Raw genomic sequence first — 17,806 nt, 5'->3', positions numbered from 1 at the left:
ACTGGCATAATACCCCTCCATGCTAGGCACTGTACAAACACAAGGCATCCCTTGCCTGGATGATCTAAGTGTAAAACAAGGGACCACAGATGGATACAAATGGGGACAGCAAGATACCAGGGGGACGAAACTGTTAATGCTGAAAAGTAAGCAAACGTCCTACTTCTCACATGTACCTATGCCTCATTGCCAACCCCAAGTGTTCAAAAATCACAAGTCGGGCACCTCCAAAAATAATGAGATTTTATTTAAAAAAAAATTGGGGTTCTTTTTATTTGGTTTCTGTTTTTTTAAGCTTTATGGTGCATGGTCACATTTTCAAGCTTTTCTCCACAACCATGAGGACTAGAAATTGACTGTTTTTGTTTAGAAGGTGATATTCTCACCTAATCACACGCTTCCAGCTTGGTGTAATTCTGGCAGGCCAGATGCCAGCTCTTACCCAGGCATTAGCTAAGAACTGACAACCTCATAGCTGGGGACCAGACAAGGTCACGTGTATGTTAGTTTTGCTCAAAATAGGTATTAGTCTTATAAGAATGTGTTTAGTGTTTAGACTCTGTGGAATGCTTGTAAATTGCTGCATGCATTAATCTCACTTGTAATGTTGGTATTCCATGATATAAGAAAATATGTAAGTTTTGCTTCATAACTTTGAAAATATTTGCTCTGAACTTATGAATTCATGAACAGGAATCATTCCCTACCGCAGGAGGCGGGAACAGGGGATGTTCTTGGGCATCATTGCCCGGTGCCCAGGACGGATGGAGGGACTCTGGCTCTCCACAGGGACCTGGGCTCCCCTGGGCAGCTCTTACCATGGCCTAGTTCCGGCTTGCGGCCTGGCCAGGGGGTGGGGTGTTTGGGGGAAGAGGATGAGCAGGGAGTGGGGCCTCAGGGGAAGAAGGTGGGGCTCCTACATGTGTATATGTTTGCTTACTTTAATCTCTAAATAACATTTATTTTTCTTAGTTAATAAATAAACCTTTAGATAGTTTATTACAGGATTGGCTATAGGTGGTGTCTTTGGTGTAAGATCTAGGGTACCAAATGATCTGGGGGTAAGTGACTGGCCTCTTGAGACTGGGAGCAAATTACTTATTATGTGTTTTGTGTAAGTGACCATTTATCACTCAGTCCAGTTTGTCTGGGTGGCAAGATAGACTGGAGAGTCTAAGGGGACTGTCTTTGACTCCATGGTTAAGTGTTATAGTGACCCAGGAGTTCACATTTGTTACTGGCTTGGTAAAATCTAATTATAAAACACCCCCCAGTCTGGGGTCTCTGCCCTGTTTTGACAGTCTGCCCTGACGTAGACACTGGCACTCACAGTCATGAGCCAGACAGCATGGGGGGGAGTGTTAATAAAACCATCAAATATTGAGAGAGATTAAGATCAAGAGATTTAGCAACACTGCAGTGCTCCTCAGGAGCAGGGTGTTACAGCTTTCCCTGTCCCCCAGACTGGGACAAGTTTCTCCAAGGACACAACTGTAGAAAGCCCCCCCAGCCCCTGCCCCGCCCCCTTTAGTCTCCCCTCCAAGGGCCACACTCAAACGATCCTGCTTAGCTTCCCTCGCGCCAGGTAATGTCACCCCCTCCTCTCACGTCAGAGAAGAAGGCGGGGCTGGAGGGATGGGTCGGGCGGGGAAAAGGGGTTTGAAATTCCCGCGTGCAGGTGGCCGTTGGCCGCGCGTTGTCTCCGCCGCGCGCGCCGGCTGTGGGAGGTCCTCGCTTGGGATGCGGGGGCCGCACTCGGGCTGCCATAGGCCCTGGCCCGCGTGGACAGGCCGCCGCCTCCTCCCGCCAGCGTCAGGCAGAGCTAGACCGTTGGTGCGGGGGCTGCAGCTGTTAGCTCGCGGCGGTTCAGCGGGGACAAGCCCGCCCAGCCAAACCGCCAGCAGGGAGTCCGCGCACCCGCGCCGGACACACGTCACCCATACTGATCTGCCTGCCCCAGCCAACCAACGCAGAAGTTGTCTCATGGTGGCCTGAGAGCCCCCCCCGTGCACACAGCTGTAAGCTGTTACCAGACCTCCAGTAAATGCAGGATCTCAACCAGACCGGTCAGGTCCGATACAGGGCTGTGGTTCTCTGTCTACACCCCGCTCAGACACCCCCATGTAGGCAACAGGCTGACAGACGTAAACAAAGTGCACCTGAAGGACACGGCCCCACCATTTCATAGATTCTAGGACTGGAAGGGACTCGAGTCCAGTTCCCTGCCCAAATACTGTCTAGACCATCCCTGATAGACATTTATCTAACCTACTCTTAAATTTGTACTGCTGCACTGACAAATCAACAGGCACCTGCTGCCATGGAATAGTGCTAGAAAGGAACAGGGTTGGGGAGGAAGCATTACTGCTGTAAAATCTGTGGGGTCAATGATCCACTCTCTTTAGTCTTTTGTGACTTTTCCACAGACTAGATGGGCAATGGTCCTAGAGCACTATCAACAGAACTACGGGCAACTCTCAAGGGACAGAGGTTTGCAACAACTTGTATAGCATAGGTAAAAATAAAGACGCGTCTGCTTCGCTTAAAGGGCTTTAAGCTGCAGGGTTATCATCACAAACGATGCATGATGCAAATTTTCTCTAATTTAGACAGTCCGGTGCCATCCTACCTCTTTTGCAAATAGTACAAGAGTGGTGTTCCAGAAAATTACTTGCCTCCAAACAGATGCTTTGCAACAGAACAGTCTTAAGAGCAGTACAGGTCTCAGTGCAAAGTTTCAGTAAACATTTATTTTGTTTAAGCTTAGTCACAATACCATAATTCACTTGTGAAATCGGTCTACAAATAGTTAACTACATAATACATTGATCTGGTGGTCAGAGAAGTAATAAATAAAGCCATGTATAGCTCTGTAAAAATAAGTTTGATATTCATAACTACTTAAAATATCAGCAAAATCCAATATTTCCTTAAGGGTCATATGTCAAAAGTATGCATACACAATTTTCTTCTGAACAAATAATTTTACGTAACAATTTGCACAAATTTAAACATGATCTAAACTTTAAACCTCATGTACAAAACAGGATTTGAAATTAAATGACTGACATCAGTGCTGAAAACTAGTGCTACAATAGCAAATATAATTCCTGGTTAAAAAGAAGAAAGATCAATTTTTAATGTGCTAATTGTAGTCACAGTTCAAGGGAATTATCCAAAAATTTAAAATACATGCAGATACAATAAAATCTTTATTCTCAAAAAACAGACAAGTAGAACTTACAGTCAATAACATCATTAGCTGCCAAAAACGCATTATTAGTATGTGAGGCAAATCACATTAAAAAACTTTACACCATCAAAAAGCTAAGGTTGGTACTGAGTCTATTTTTCACATTAACTATGCAACAAGTCTTTAAAAGCAAATCACAATTTGAAGAACACACTATTAAGTACAGTACTGAGCTACACCAGATTTTGTACATTGTACTCTGACATTCAATACCGCTTTTGAAAACATTACATTCTGAATACAAAACAGTTAACTACAGGTGAGGTGTGTACTTTCAGATAAATCGCTACAAATGTAAAGCTTTGCAGAATGTTGATGTATTAAATACATACAGTAGTTTCAAATATTAGACCCTAAAGTATGACATAAATACTTAAGATCTTTATGGAATTTCTGTTAAAGCCAGACAGCTTGAGGTCCATCATAAACTATCATGTCAATCAATAAAGTAAGGTGACATTCTTCTAAGTAGCTGCTGAAGACAGGACAATAAAAAGGAGCAGTTTAATATTACTAGCCTCTAGAACTGATGACAGGATTTGTTAAACTATGCTAAAGAATGCAAAGATACTACTGCCCATCTCAGAATGAGCCGTTTAGTAATTAGAGCAAAGTACTGGGAGTCATGAGATCTGGTTTTATTCCTATCTCTCCCACTGACTTGCTGTGTGGTCGTGGGCAAGTCACTCAAACTCCGTGCCTCAGTTTACTCATCTGTAAAATGGAATGATTACATATCTTTGTAAAGTGCCCTGAGGCCCTCATGAAAGGCAGTATAACGCAGTCACTGCCTATGGAATGACTTATGAAGAATGGAGTAGAAGAGCCTAGTAGGTGAACAGTATAATTTTGTATGGAAAAGCATTTGTAAAATATATTTACAAAAGTAACTTGAGAACTGAAATACACCACCAGATTAGCCCTCCAAAAACATTTTAACTACTGTGCACATTAAATTCAGAGCATTTTCAAATACAATCATTTTTGTTTGTGCTCTTTCAAAATAACTACTTTTGAAGTTAGCAGACTATACACTGAGATAATTGAATATTGGGAAACAATACTGATGAAAATAGCCAATTTTAAATAAACTGCCTAAGCATATTTGTCTTGTCTATTTATAACATCTTAAATTTTCTACTGGGTTTAAAATGAAACATTTCACTCTGCATGGAATGTAAGTAAATACAAAAATATATTTTCCTGCATACAGCAGGGTGGGCAAGTTTGGGAGAAGAGTGTTGACACAAAAGTGCTGTTTTTACCAAAAACTAAAAAAGTGACATAAAAAAAAGACATGGGAATAATATGAATATAATCCAAAAGTAAATTTTATGGTAACATTTTAATGTAATTATGTAATATGCAACTCTTGTTATTCTTATATTTTTTTATCCTCAATACTAAATATAGATTACCTAAAATATAAACATTTTATGTAAAATATAAATCATATTCATAGAAAAGAAAACAGGCATGAATGTACAGACTTCAGGTGACAGTTACACATCCCTGTATTTCTTTATTTAGGACACAGTTATGCAAAACTGACTCATGTCACCTTCTCCCCCGGTTGTCCCATTGAAGACAGTGCAACTATATACTCTAGTAAGGTTTGTTTGCAGGCTTCAGTCCTTAGGCCCAAAATTCACATAGCACTTTGCTAAATTGGGGCTTTAATACCTAATTTAAGAGTCTACTTTGTACCCTGATCCTACAAGCACTACTGAGGGTAGTGATTTTTACTGTGAATAGTCCCGTTGATATCAATAGCACTACATCTATTAGAGTTCACAGGGTTGAACCTGTAGGACCCTAACCTAGTTTTTAAAGTATAAGAATGAAGGAAAAAGTTTAAATACAACATTATTAATCTGGAAGCCTGCACATAATCATACAATTTATTTACTGTTTTATAGGCAAGGGCTGGTTTGTTTTTTGGGGTTTTTTTTTTTTTTTGGTTAAATCAGATACTTCGCAATTTTCAACAAAAACTTCGTAAGGATTCACGGTTTTTGCATTTGCATATGTGGCCACCCAGATGGCATGACGGATTAAAATGGCTCACACTACATACTGTCAATTGCACATTATACCAACTAACTAAGTTTAAGTGATCACTGACAAGTTGGTGCCAAAGGTCAAAAAACCCTACATTTTAAAATGCCCATAAATATGGATTTAAAAATAAATCATAGTAATACATGTTCAATATGACAGACCAAAAGAGAGATTAGGCAAGTAACATGCATTTTTTAAATAGTCTTGTATACTTCAGCATTAAAAATTAAAAGGAAATTTACAATGAAAATTCAATGAAATGTTACAATCCTGGTTAAATCCCAAATCGGCAAGTTGAAGACAGAATGCCAAATTCTTCTTAGGTGGTTATATGCAATTCCTCTGAAGAAAACAGGGACACGTGAAATAGCAGTTTTTGGCTCAGCACCAGATGTTAACACAGCTTTTTAAAAATATTAGAAACAGGTTCTTCTGTAATGATGGTGCATTTTACCTATTTAGGTATTTATACTGTGCTCATTGCTATGGTATAAATGCTTTCCCACCAGACATCCCCGGAACACTCTTGAAAGCATTGCATTACAAAAGTTAAATGATTTCTCAGACTTTCTTCCCTGAGGTTACCTTTGTCTCAACACACTTCAAGAAATCTTACAAAGTCAGTGTCATAATGATCTAGCTTGTTAGCATGATGAGGATACAAATACATACACCCACCAAAATAAAGTTGCTTCAAAGCTCTCTAACATCACTTTGAAATAATCCCTATTTTATACACACTCCATAATGTGATTGGCCTCCCCAAAGATCCACTGGGGACACGGACTTCAAGCAAAAAGCACCCATAAGACTTAAAATTTTAGAAAAAAATCCAGATCTTCCTCAAGATAGATTTATTGCTGCTTATTGGTCCTGAGAAAGCTTTAAGCAACAATACATTTGGAAGTATTTTATCTGCTGCATTTTTTGTTCTGAGGAAGCATGTGGGTCCTGAGATTTAAAAAAAAAAATAAAAAAAAAATCATATTTCTTGCTATGCACTCCTATGTGGAAAATGCTTTACGGTGAAGATCAAATATAAACTACTCAGCCACTGAAAATTTGCCAGCACACTACATTTCTTATCCTCATAGCAATTTTTGTTTTATTAAACTGCATTTAAAAAAAAACAAAAAAACCCCACCACTGACGGCAAAGTCCATAGTATGAAAAACTAAGAAAGAAAAGTTCATACCTGTAGAGTGTTATGGGTTCTTCATTTTGGACTGGCTTTAAAGGGCTTCTGATTTATGAAGTAACTCCCTTCTTGCCATTGAAAGCTATGGTATGATATTTTTTGGCCTGAATGTGAGAACATTTTTCATACTATATGAAAAGGCAACTTCAGGCAATGAAATAAGTCAACAGTAAATTAGAATGCTCACAACTTTGTAAAAAAAAAAAAAAAAAAAAAAGTAAAACGTGGACCCACAATCACTACTTCTCAAGAAAAACATTTGGTAGCTTGAGTAAGATTTTTTTTAATGTCAAATTTGCATAATGATCAGCTCAGCTTCAATATTTTAAATAGATTACTCAATTTGCTTTTATAAAAATTCTACAAAAAAGATGTTTTTAAATGCTTGTAAAACTAAGCGTTTTCACTGATAAAATTCTAGTCATGGATAAAATTCTCTGAATATACAGCTAACATCTCATATCTTATTTTACAAGTATAATGTTTCTGAGTGTATAGTCTAGATAAATTACTCTTATTCTTCTTAACACATGATCTAAAGTTTGAACATTGCACATTTTTATCATGTGATGTTTTGTTGCTTAGTAACTTTCAATGAGATAGTGCTTAGTAACCTTCTAGTGAGCTGGTGTAAAGTGATCTATAGGTTTTATTTCATTGGTCATTGGCTCTGTCCATGTTTTCCATTATCCTAGTAAGACGTATGTTCAGAAGTCTAATTTGACTGTCAATATGGTCAATCTTCTCCTCAAGGCTGCTGCTGCTGTTTCTCCTCCAGTAAAATCCAACGGGCCCAGTCATGAAGTAGACTGCTACAACAAAGCACAGAGGCAAGACTGCATGCTCTGGTTCTCCTTCATACTTCTGGAGGATGTATACACATGAGAGGGCAAACAGAGCAACTCTTACAATCCAGAAGAAGCGACCAAACAGCATATGTAAGACACAGAAGAAGAATCCAAGGAAGACAGACAAAAACCAATAGGCAAGTAAAACAGCACCAATCAGCAGAAGAACACGGGTAGGGTTGTTGGCAACTGCTGCAGGGCTGAAATAATGAGTCAGGTTGGAAGCTGAAAAATAAAAACAAATTTATGAGAAATTAAAAGATAGTTTAATTACATCAGGCAAAGTAAGTGTAAACTGTGAGCATAACTAGTGAAGGGCCATATATCTGCAGAAGTTTCAAGGCTGCGGTTTCTAAAAAAAAAAAAGAAGGGGGGGGAATAACCAAAGTACTGGATAATTATAAATATATATGTACCCCTGTGTGCTCCTTTCATAAAGCAGCAATCACTACATTATTTCTATGGTTGTGACTGAGCGAATTCACTTCAGTTAAAGAGAGGGCCACACTAGTCCAGAACATAAGTTTAGAACGAAGATCAAGGGTAAATATGGCCTTCATGTAGTAACAACGTTTAAATATTATTTGTTAAGCTGCATTCAGCATCACACAACAGAATAGTACATCCACCTTTAGGATCACGACTATTTCTACCCTTTGTTTCTTTTCATTCTCCCTCTGCCCCCATCTTCCTTTGTTTCCCTGCCCTTTCCCTGTGTGTCATTCCTTTTCCCCCTCTGCATTTCTTTCCCTGCAGCAACTCTCAGTTTACCTTTTGGACTTCTTCCTCATCCCATTCCATCTGATAAAATGATCAGCAATAAAATGACAACATGTAAAGAAATTAACGACAGGAACTCCATATGCATGCAAGACTGCTTAAACTTATTCAGCTTCGTGGAGTCTAGATCCCAGAACCATTAGAAAAATAATTTAGTTGGAAAAACATTATTTTAATTTTTAAAGTGTCGATTTTTTGCTCTATGGATTACAAGCACAGTCATCGTCACCAGAGAGCCAAATATCCCAAACTTTTCCTTCAAAATTCACACAACACCGGAGCAAGGTGCTATTTCCTAAGCAAGGTTTATAAGCACAAACGAGTGCGTCACCATATTAGAGCATATGGGCAAGCCACAGCAATATGCCCTGGTTTCGGAAAAGCTAGGCATTCAGTCAAACCAAAAAAAGATAGTAGTAGTAGAATGTTCTCTCCATGTCTAACCTAACTATTGCAAAGCACATTATAGAAAAGTGCTCCATTAACTTCAACATGGTTTCCATCGTTAAGGGACAAACTTAGTAGATAAAAATCCTCTTAACATGTCCCTGTTCCAGCCCCAATGTCTGATTTACAGCACCCCCAGGACCATGGGTCTTCCTTTCTCTCTTACAGACAGGAAAGGAGTCACATTTACAGAGTGCTCTATATGACCAGACTTAGCATTAAGAATGTTACAAATATCTCAAATGGCAGTAAGAAAAGGCAGAAATGAACAGCAGGGAAAACAAGAGAAAACTTAGGTACAGACAAGGAAACAGACAAAATGAAGGACAGAAAAAAAAAACGTGAAAATACCGGGAAAAATTATGCAGACCTTTTTCATTCTTTTCTAAGGAAAACTTTCCAATAACTGTCCTCGCTCCAGAGAAATATTTTCAAGGCATCCTCATCATGCTAACACAGTAAAGTGATTAAGCTACACAAATCCTTTAAAAGTTTTATTTTCCAGACCCCTGCCCAGAGAATTTAGCAGTGTTGAGTCCTGACTGCAGTGCAAAGCTTTTCTCATATTGCTTTACCAATATACTTCACCCACTTCTGGAGTGTTAGAGCAGAGTTGGGATAGATGGAACTTGAGGGATTAAACTGTAAGAAAAGGAGAAACAAACTAGAGGTGGGAAATAGTCCCTACCAACACATTAGAAGGGGTAGTTACCTAAACCAGCCTTCACAGTTGCATACTCTAGGTGCTCTAGAAACTGTCCTCTCCATTCTCGTTAGTGGATGATACCCAGTCACAAGTCTCAAAACAGCCAGTGAAGAACAAAGATTAACCACTAACCCGTCCAGATTTAGAAAGATATGCAAGACATCTCTTTGCCCAGATTTTCAACTCTGTGAATTACCAGATCTTGGATTTTAGCTCACTGGTCAGATCTCTTTCCATTCTCTGCTTCAAAGCTACAGAATGCAGAGTAGCAGGATTGTTTTACTACTTTTGTTTGGAAGTATTAATGACAAAATGTAAACCCTGAAAGTGCTCCCAGAAACTGTGGTGATGAATGATTTAGAAATGCATGTAATAAACAGGTATCAAAGATAATACAAATGCAAAGGTAATACATACCTTATTAATATTCTCCATCCTTCCCATACCTGTAAAAACATCCATAAGGATTATCTGCATAATTTTGGGTTTAACAGACATCACACTTACCATCAATTCCAAGAACATCCAGCACATCAGTCCATATTCTCCAGAAGGTGTCTACTAATACATCCACACCGTAAACAAATCTTTCTGTCAGCCTAGAGAAAAACTGTAAAATAAAATGCTATTGTAAAGAATGGCCATTGGAAATCAAACCTTGAGGGGTTTATGCAGTTTATTCAATTTTCAGTACATCTAAAAATATATATACATCACTGATTGATCAATCAAGGTACATATATATTTCCCTTTACCATAGTATCTGAGTGCCTCCAAGTATTTAAAAATAAATGTAGCAAATCTTTCTTCCCTTCCAGATCACAGGAAAAACTGAATTAACATAGTTTTTGTTTGCCTGCTTGTTCATGTGTGTGTGTTATTTGCAACAGGTTCATAACTGGTGTGTGAAAACCAAAAACTCTTTCAATGCAATTCTCAGATATTTACTGAAAACCTAACAGGTACATAAACAATGTGTTGGAGATCTACACAAAACTTTAATGACAGTGCAAATTATACTCATTCAATTCAGTAAATTAACATACCTTCATGTTACTATGATACAGAGGGAGTTAAGAGTGAGAATTGTGAAGTTAGAAGACTGAATGAGAAAATGAGTACACCTGAAGGCTAATTTGGTTTCCTTTGGGAACAGCCTAATCTAAATTTGTTTTGAAGATTACAATACTGTTAGTCTTATTTCAGTCCTTGTGTGTATCCCTGAAGAATTTGACCTGAATCCCTGAGAAGGGTCAGACAACACTGTGGAAAAAACACCTGCATTCTCTCAATGGTACTACCTTCACTGCTGTAGAAGTTACTCCAAAGGTTTTCAGGTCCAAATTTTGCCATTGTAGTGGCAGTCTTCTGAAGACTGTCAGTATAAACTTCCTTAACAAAAAGTTATCAAGATTATAGATGAAAAAGATGGATATTTGGCTCAGCTTGCTTCCTCTAATCTAGCACCTGCATCTTCATGCTGCTCCCTAACATACTGCCAGCTATTGTGCAAGAACCTTCTCCTGGCCTCCTAGTGACATTCAGCTCAACCTTCCTCCTTCTCCATTTCAACAATCTTATCTGAACACATTTTCTTCTTTCCTTGCTCAGGTGTCTTGATTCTTTCCCTCTGATACTTTACTGTATTGAATACAAACAATTATGTAACTATATTTCAAAAAGAACGGTGACAAAACAGAACTATATGCTCTGTATAAATTGTTGACTATTGCTTCTAGTTTACTCTCCCAGCACTAGTTCAATAATTCATCCACATTTCTATTTGTAATAACAAGGAGGTGGCTAAGGATTTCTCATTCAATTTTTGCTTGGGATGCTAAGGCGTTCCCAAACCCTGTTTTTCTTGGCTTTAGAGCACTAGAGGTCGGAGGGCCACAATATGAAGGTCATTGCCCACTGCTTCAGCCGCACGAACCTGCGCCAGTAGCTGGTGGATTAGAGATGCAGAGCAGCCACCCACAGAGGGAGCCAGACAGCTCGCTGCTGCGTTGAGTTGCTCACAGGGCTCTTCCCGTCCAGCCCATGGTCCCTGTCAAGGCTCTTTTCTGCTGGTTAATCCTTACCATGGGGTCTCATTTAAGTTTTCGGGGGGCAGAACGTCTGCGCGGAGGGGAGCTGTTTATTGGCTCATAAACCACATGGAAACGGGCACGCACCAGGCCTCCCCCCTTCCAGCCTCGTCACACGGAACCAGGAGACCCTTCGGGGCGAGGAGGCAACGAAGGCAGGCGGCCTCCGCGGTGCTTTCAACGATTCCCACTTCCACCCACCTCCACCCCGAGCGCGGCTCCCAGGCAGCCCTAGTCCCCCAGGGACTTGCGGGGCTTGCTCGGGGCCTGCGACGGGAAGGAGAGGAGGGGGGGGGTGTCTCACCTTCTGCAGGGCCCGCACGTTCTCCTCGCCGAACAGGCTGCTCACCCCCTGGTAGATGCCGCTGGCCGCCCGGCGGAGGCTGTTCTGCTTGTCGGCGCCGCGGCTCCGGGCCGCCCAGGCTCCAGGCCCCACCACCTCGCCCAGCAGCAGCAGGAGAAGCAGCGCCAGGCCGGGCACGAGCCGCCCCCTGCCTCGCGCCGCCATGTCGCTCAGCCCGGCCAAGCCCACCTGGCGCCGCGCGCTGCCGCCTGACCGCCAGGAGCCTGTGGCCGCCGTTCCCAGCATCCTCCCGCCAGGCGGGCAGCGCCGGAGTCAGCCGCCGGCTGCAGCGCCCCCTGCGGGAGGCGGAGTGGGAGGGCCTGTGCCTCGGGGCCGCCCGCCCACCCAGGAGCCCCCGGCGAGCCCGGCTCGGGGAGCCCTCATGGCAGGGCGCCCCTCGCCCGGCAGAGTGACGGGCACCGCTCAGCGGCGGGACACACACAGCACACCCCTGACAGCACAATACACACACTGCACACCCCTCCCCTCACAACACACACCCCTCCCAGCGCAACACACACACTGCACACCCCTCCCCTCACAATACACATATACTGCACAACCCTCACCTCACAGTGCAACACACACACACTGCACACCCCTCCCAGCGCAACATACACACTACACACCCCTCCCTTCACAATACACACCCCTCCCAGCGCAACACACACACACTGCACACCCCTCACCTCACAATACACACCCCTCACAGTGCAACACATATACTGCACAACCCTCACCTCATAGTGCAACACATATACTGCACAACCCTCATCTCATAGTGCAACACACACAACACACACCTCTCACAGCGCAACACACACACTGCACACCCCTCAAGTGCAACACACACACTGCACACCTCTCACCTCACAATACACACACACTGCACACCCCTCACTGTGCAACACACACGCTGCACACCCCTCACCTAACAATACACACCCCTGACAGCACAACACACACCGCCACCCATGGTCAGACTCCCAAAAATCACATAATTGGCCAAAAGAGGGGTTGATTATCCTCTCTCCAGGCCTACAGGAGGTGGGGTGTGAAAGGGTAGGCGTGTGTGTTATGTATCAGTCTGATCCTGGCTGCCCTGATGCCTGGCTCTCTCTGAGGTGTGTTTGTGTTTTGAAGAGGGTAGGTGTGTGTTGTGTTGTGAGGAGTGATGTGGCAGGGGTGTATTGTGCTGTGAGGAATGGTGCCAAAGGTGTTGTGCTGTGAAAGGTGTACACAGGGCCGCCCGGGGGGGGGGGGGGGGGGCAAGTGGGGCAATTTGCCCTGGGCCCCACAGGGGCCCCCACAAGAGTTTTCAGGGGCCCCGAAGAGAGTTTTCGGCGGGTCTTCGGCAGCAGGTCCTTCAGTGTCACCTCCGCCGGATCCGGAAGAGGTTACTACTGGCCCCTTGGCCAGAAGTGATGCCGTGGCTGGTGGGGAGCCGCCGGTTCCCCCACCCCGCTCGTAGGACTTTGCCAAGAGCCTTGCGCGCCATGGGGGGGCTGCGGGGCGGGGCCGGCTGGGCTCCAGCGGCTCCTGGGCGCAGCGCGGGGCCATAGTGGAGCCCCGCGGTAATGTCACCGGCTCCTCAGGGCGTGAGGCAGAGCCCCGGGGCGGTGAATCGCGGGGAGCTCTGGGGGGCGGACCCCGGAGAAGCTCTGTGGGAACCATGTGTCCGCTTCGTGGCAGGGACGGCTCCAGACGCTGGGCTGAGCCGGCGAAGGCAGAACGGAGATCGGCCTCGGGCCAAGCTGCTAGGACACGTGCGGGGGAGGCCGAAGGAAACTGGGCGTCCAACCAGTGCCTGTGGCCCTAAAGAACCCCCAGCTGTGCACCCCGGGGGTGGGTCGGATGGGGTTGCTACTCCTGGGGTGGGACGTTTGGCAGGGGAGGCAGCATGCTCCGCTTGAGGGTGCTCAGAAGAGACGTTTGAGATTTTTTTCTCTCCTGCTCCACCGGCAGCACTCGGTGATCACACAGTGTTTAAGTTGCTTGCAAGAGTTCTGCTTTGTTTTGAGTCCAATTCCAATTCTGTGTGCATAATAACCAAACTTTCACAGCACCCAGTCCAGACTCTCTGTCTGGGAAGCTCAGTCTTTAAAGGCACAGCCCCATATACTACAAACTTTTACAGTGGGGTAGAGAGTGATTAAGGTTATCTCTCTGGGCCACATTTCATTAGACCCTAAATAGCAAGAGGTGAAAGGTAGATACAGATAATTACTAGTGTTTTAGAACTACCAATCTCCTCACTTGTACAGGTATGAATATTATTTTTATCTATTATAATCAAGATCTGAAATTACAGCTAGTACTTTCATGTATGCAATAGATTCCAGGACTGAAGTGGCCTCTGGGTGTAAGCTTTTATATGTTGTGCACAAGAAGAACTGGATTTGCTTCAATTATAGTGTTGAAGGTTTCCTCAATTGGAGAAGGATCTCCCTCACTCCTCCAGAACAAGCAAGGTCCATCCCTTTGTCCCTGCCTGGTCTGGAGCAGAACAAAGGACATTCGGTGTCTTTTTCGTTACTAAAAGCTTTATTTTGGGAGTTCTCCACCTTCAGAACAAGTCCTCAGAACCACTTGTGCTGAACCTGTTAGTGTCTGCTTATGGAGTTTGTCTATTTTAGAACAATCCTCATAAGGGTGCTTAAGAGTTTAGACTTCCAATCATTCCATAAAATGTCTGTGTTGTGGTGTATCCTGCCACCTTGTATCAATCAGACAACCTCTTCAGTTCTCAAAATGGAATTTAATCTTTGGATACTTGCACAGGTTTATTCACATACTTATATTCAAGTGAGTGAGTGGAGTGTCCTTAATCCAAACTTGGAGCAAGGTGTGTGTGGGGGGAAGTATCTTGTTTTGAAATGATTTTGTTATACAAAAGTAGCATTTGAAAGGTATTTGGGTGAAAATGGTGAATTACAATGAATACTGTTCTCACTATTTTTCTCCGGTCTTTAAAGCTGCTGAAATGTGGATATATTCTAGTGTAAAAAACAAATCTAAAGTAGTCATACAACCATATCCAGTTTTCCTTCAAGTTCTTACAGTTTCCCAAAGCCTCCTTTGGAATCCTGGAAATTTGAGGATGAGACTGAGAAAAGGAGAGAAAGAAATGAAAACAAGGTAAGAAAGGAAGAGGATCAGTAGGGAGAGATGAGAGCAGAGATGTAAGCTGGGGTGGAGTTACTGTAAATGCTGAATATATGTGTCAAGATTTTCTATGGGTTAGAGCATAATATATGATAAAATTCCCAAAGTGCCCCGTCCTCTTTGATCCTCCTGTGTAAACTGGGCCACTTTCTTTTCAATTAAAAATCTCAGCTCAGTAAAGCAAACTACAATGTTCCTCCTAAGTCATTTTGTACTGGCATTTTTCAGGTATGGGCTGTTTTCGGGCAGAGGAAGGCAGTTGCTACTGCTTTTTTATTATCTTAAATGTAGTATAGATTTAATTATCAGCTGATATGTTTAGACTGGAGCGTAGGTTAGGCATTCTCTTTAGGTCTCTGTCTTGCTCAACTCAAAATAGATAATGTTGCCATCTGCACAAGCGCCAAGCTAAAAGCTTTCCTCTGATTGGGCACACCTCCATCCCATTCTTCAGCTCATTGGTTCACAGCGTATTAGGTTTTTTTAAAGCTATTAGGCAATTAGTCTGTCCTTGTGTCAGTTTCTCCATTGTCTGGCTAGCCTCACATGAGGTGGGTTCTGGGCTGATATGGGACCAGCCAATCACGGGGCAATCTGATTGTGGTGCGCTGCCGCAGGGAATCACTCCGCCTTGCACAGCCGGCGCGCTGTTCAGAACAAATGGGACAGGTGCTATTTAAAGACACAATCAGCCCTTTTGAAAGGGAATTACAGTTTTTCATATAGTCCCCTTCTACACATAAACCGTAATTGTGGAATTTTTTTTTCTTGCCGGTTGAATAATAGAAAGTAAAGAGACTGTTGATCATTCTGCAAGGCTGATAAACTGGGATGATTTGAATGAGATTTTTTTAAAAATGAATGAAATATAAAATGCCTAATTGCACCACCCACAACGCAAAAAGGCCTTACCTTAAGAGAAAGGTCCTTTTAAAACTGGCTGAAAATTAATGCAAAGTGAGAGGGATTTCACAGTTCTCTTTAGAAGCATACTAAGATACATGAAGTGAACTATTTGCTAGACATTTATATCAGTTTACTTATATAACAAGCAGGACATCTTAGAGATAGGAAGTAGCATAAATTAAAAACCTATAGGTTTACAAAATAATTACAACCTAATCTGGAAATTGGAGAGAAAAATAGTGTGGCCTGCTGGAAAAAAGTAAAATTTTCATTAAAGGAGAGAATAAAATTATGATGTCCTTAGAATACTGCTAAAACTATTTGCTTTGTTGCTTAACTACTCCTGTACCAACAGCAGCAAAGAAGGAATTTACCTATGGACTTCCATTTGCATATTCCCTCCTAGAGTTGATGCAGATAGTTAAGTTTTATTTTGCTCTGGTGTTTGATTTTACTTAGGAAATATTGGGGTTTCATACACTTATTTTTTTTTTCTGGATTAAAGAAAGTGAAAGCAGTAATAACTCTTCTCTATCTTAAATCTAGATATATATTTTCAAGTGCCTTAGGAAAGTCACAAAATAGACAGTGCAGACCTCCCTTAGAGATATTGTTTTTGTGCCACCTGCAGATATCTTTAAATCATTTTACATTTGGCCAGATTTTTAAGGTTCTCTTCACACCAGAAGGGCAAGAAACTCAGAGTCAGAGAATCTGCTTCCTATTTTGAAAAGCTGTGGGAAGAGATTTACAGGGAATCTCCATGTAGAGACTACCCCTGCAACAAGCCACTGTGGCCCCCAAACCTGACAGAACCTGTAGGACCTGTGGGAGGCCAAGGCCATCCATATCGAGACCATGTAACTGTGCTGCTTTGTCTCTGTCTTCTTGGATCCCAATGTGATTAAATTGGACCTGAATCACCAACAACCTCCTCTGTCTGTAGTTGCCCCAGGAGGGGATCTGCAGAAAAGGTAATACAACCTTTCATTGCACCTTACTTCATCCCATTGTGCCCTCCTGGCCCAGTGTGACCCAGCCCCTAGGAAGGTTTTTGTGTGTGTGGAAAAGCAGCATTTCAAAGAAAATTACGTTATTCAAACTGTTTTCTGCCAGCCTTCAAATGTGCTAAAAATGGGTGTATTCTAGTCTCAAAACATCTAAAGTAGCTATATAAGTAATATACTGTGATTTCTACTGTACCCTTCATTAGAGAGACAAGGTGGCTGAGGTAATACAGTATCTTTTATTGGACCAACTTCTGTTGGTGAGAGAGACAAGCTTTCAAGCGACACAGAGCTGGGAAATGTACTCAAAGATATGCCTACACTGCACTTAGACACCAGTGGCTAGTCAGTGCCTGCCGACTCAGGTTCCTGAGAGTGGGGTTAAAGGGCTGCTTAATTTTGGTGTAGGCATAGGGGCTCAGGCTGCAGCCTGAGCTATGGGACCCTCCCATCTTGCAGGGTCCTAGCTGGAGCCTGAACATCTACACTACAATCAAACAGCCCCAAACCTCATGAGTCAGCTGGAACAGGCTAGCGTGGTAGCCTGGGTGTTTAATTGCAGTGTAGACATACCCATAGTGTCACAACTAATGCAAGGCCGAACAGATTGTTTAGCACAGTGGCTTTCAACCTTTTTTTCATTTGCAGACCCCCAAAACATTTTGAATAGAGGTGCAGACTCCTTTGGAAACCTTACACCCCCAGGGATCCCTGGGCCACTGGTTGAAAACCACTGATTTAGCACAAATAGTTCACACATATTTCAAGGGACCATTCATGGTGAGTGCCCCAGGTACACCTGTCCAGTCTGGAGGTGAGGGGTGTGGAGGGGGAAATGAGGAAAGCCCAGTTGCTTGTCCTTTTGTTACAGTGCCAGCTTGGAGCAGAGACTTGGGGTGGCATTCCCTATTGTGACTACATCACCACCAGGGATGGCAATAGTAGATGCCTGTTCTCCATTCGTTTATCACTGATCGCTTCCCTTCATTAACTGTTCTTAAA

General features: G+C 42.7%; 1 protein-coding gene across 1 annotated transcript; it reads right to left on the bottom strand.

Annotated features, from left to right (window-relative positions):
* Nucleotides 1–2,722: 2,722 nt before the first annotated feature.
* On the bottom strand, nt 2,723–11,989 carry BRI3BP (BRI3 binding protein). Its single transcript, XM_054006564.1, has 3 exons — nt 11,688–11,989; nt 9,801–9,903; nt 2,723–7,585 (listed from the first exon to the last, which is right to left on the bottom strand). Exons 1-3 carry the CDS (start codon nt 11,970–11,972, stop codon nt 7,167–7,169), a joined length of 807 nt encoding a protein of 268 aa, XP_053862539.1. The 5' UTR covers nt 11,973–11,989; the 3' UTR covers nt 2,723–7,166.
* Nucleotides 11,990–17,806: the final 5,817 nt, after the last annotated feature.

The sequence above is a fragment of the Malaclemys terrapin genome, chromosome 16 (assembly GCF_027887155.1).
Source record: "Malaclemys terrapin pileata isolate rMalTer1 chromosome 16, rMalTer1.hap1, whole genome shotgun sequence".
Classification (NCBI taxonomy): Eukaryota; Metazoa; Chordata; order Testudines; family Emydidae; genus Malaclemys; species Malaclemys terrapin.
The sequence above is the reverse complement of the archived record's forward strand: the minus strand, read 5'-3'. Positions and strand labels throughout refer to the sequence as shown.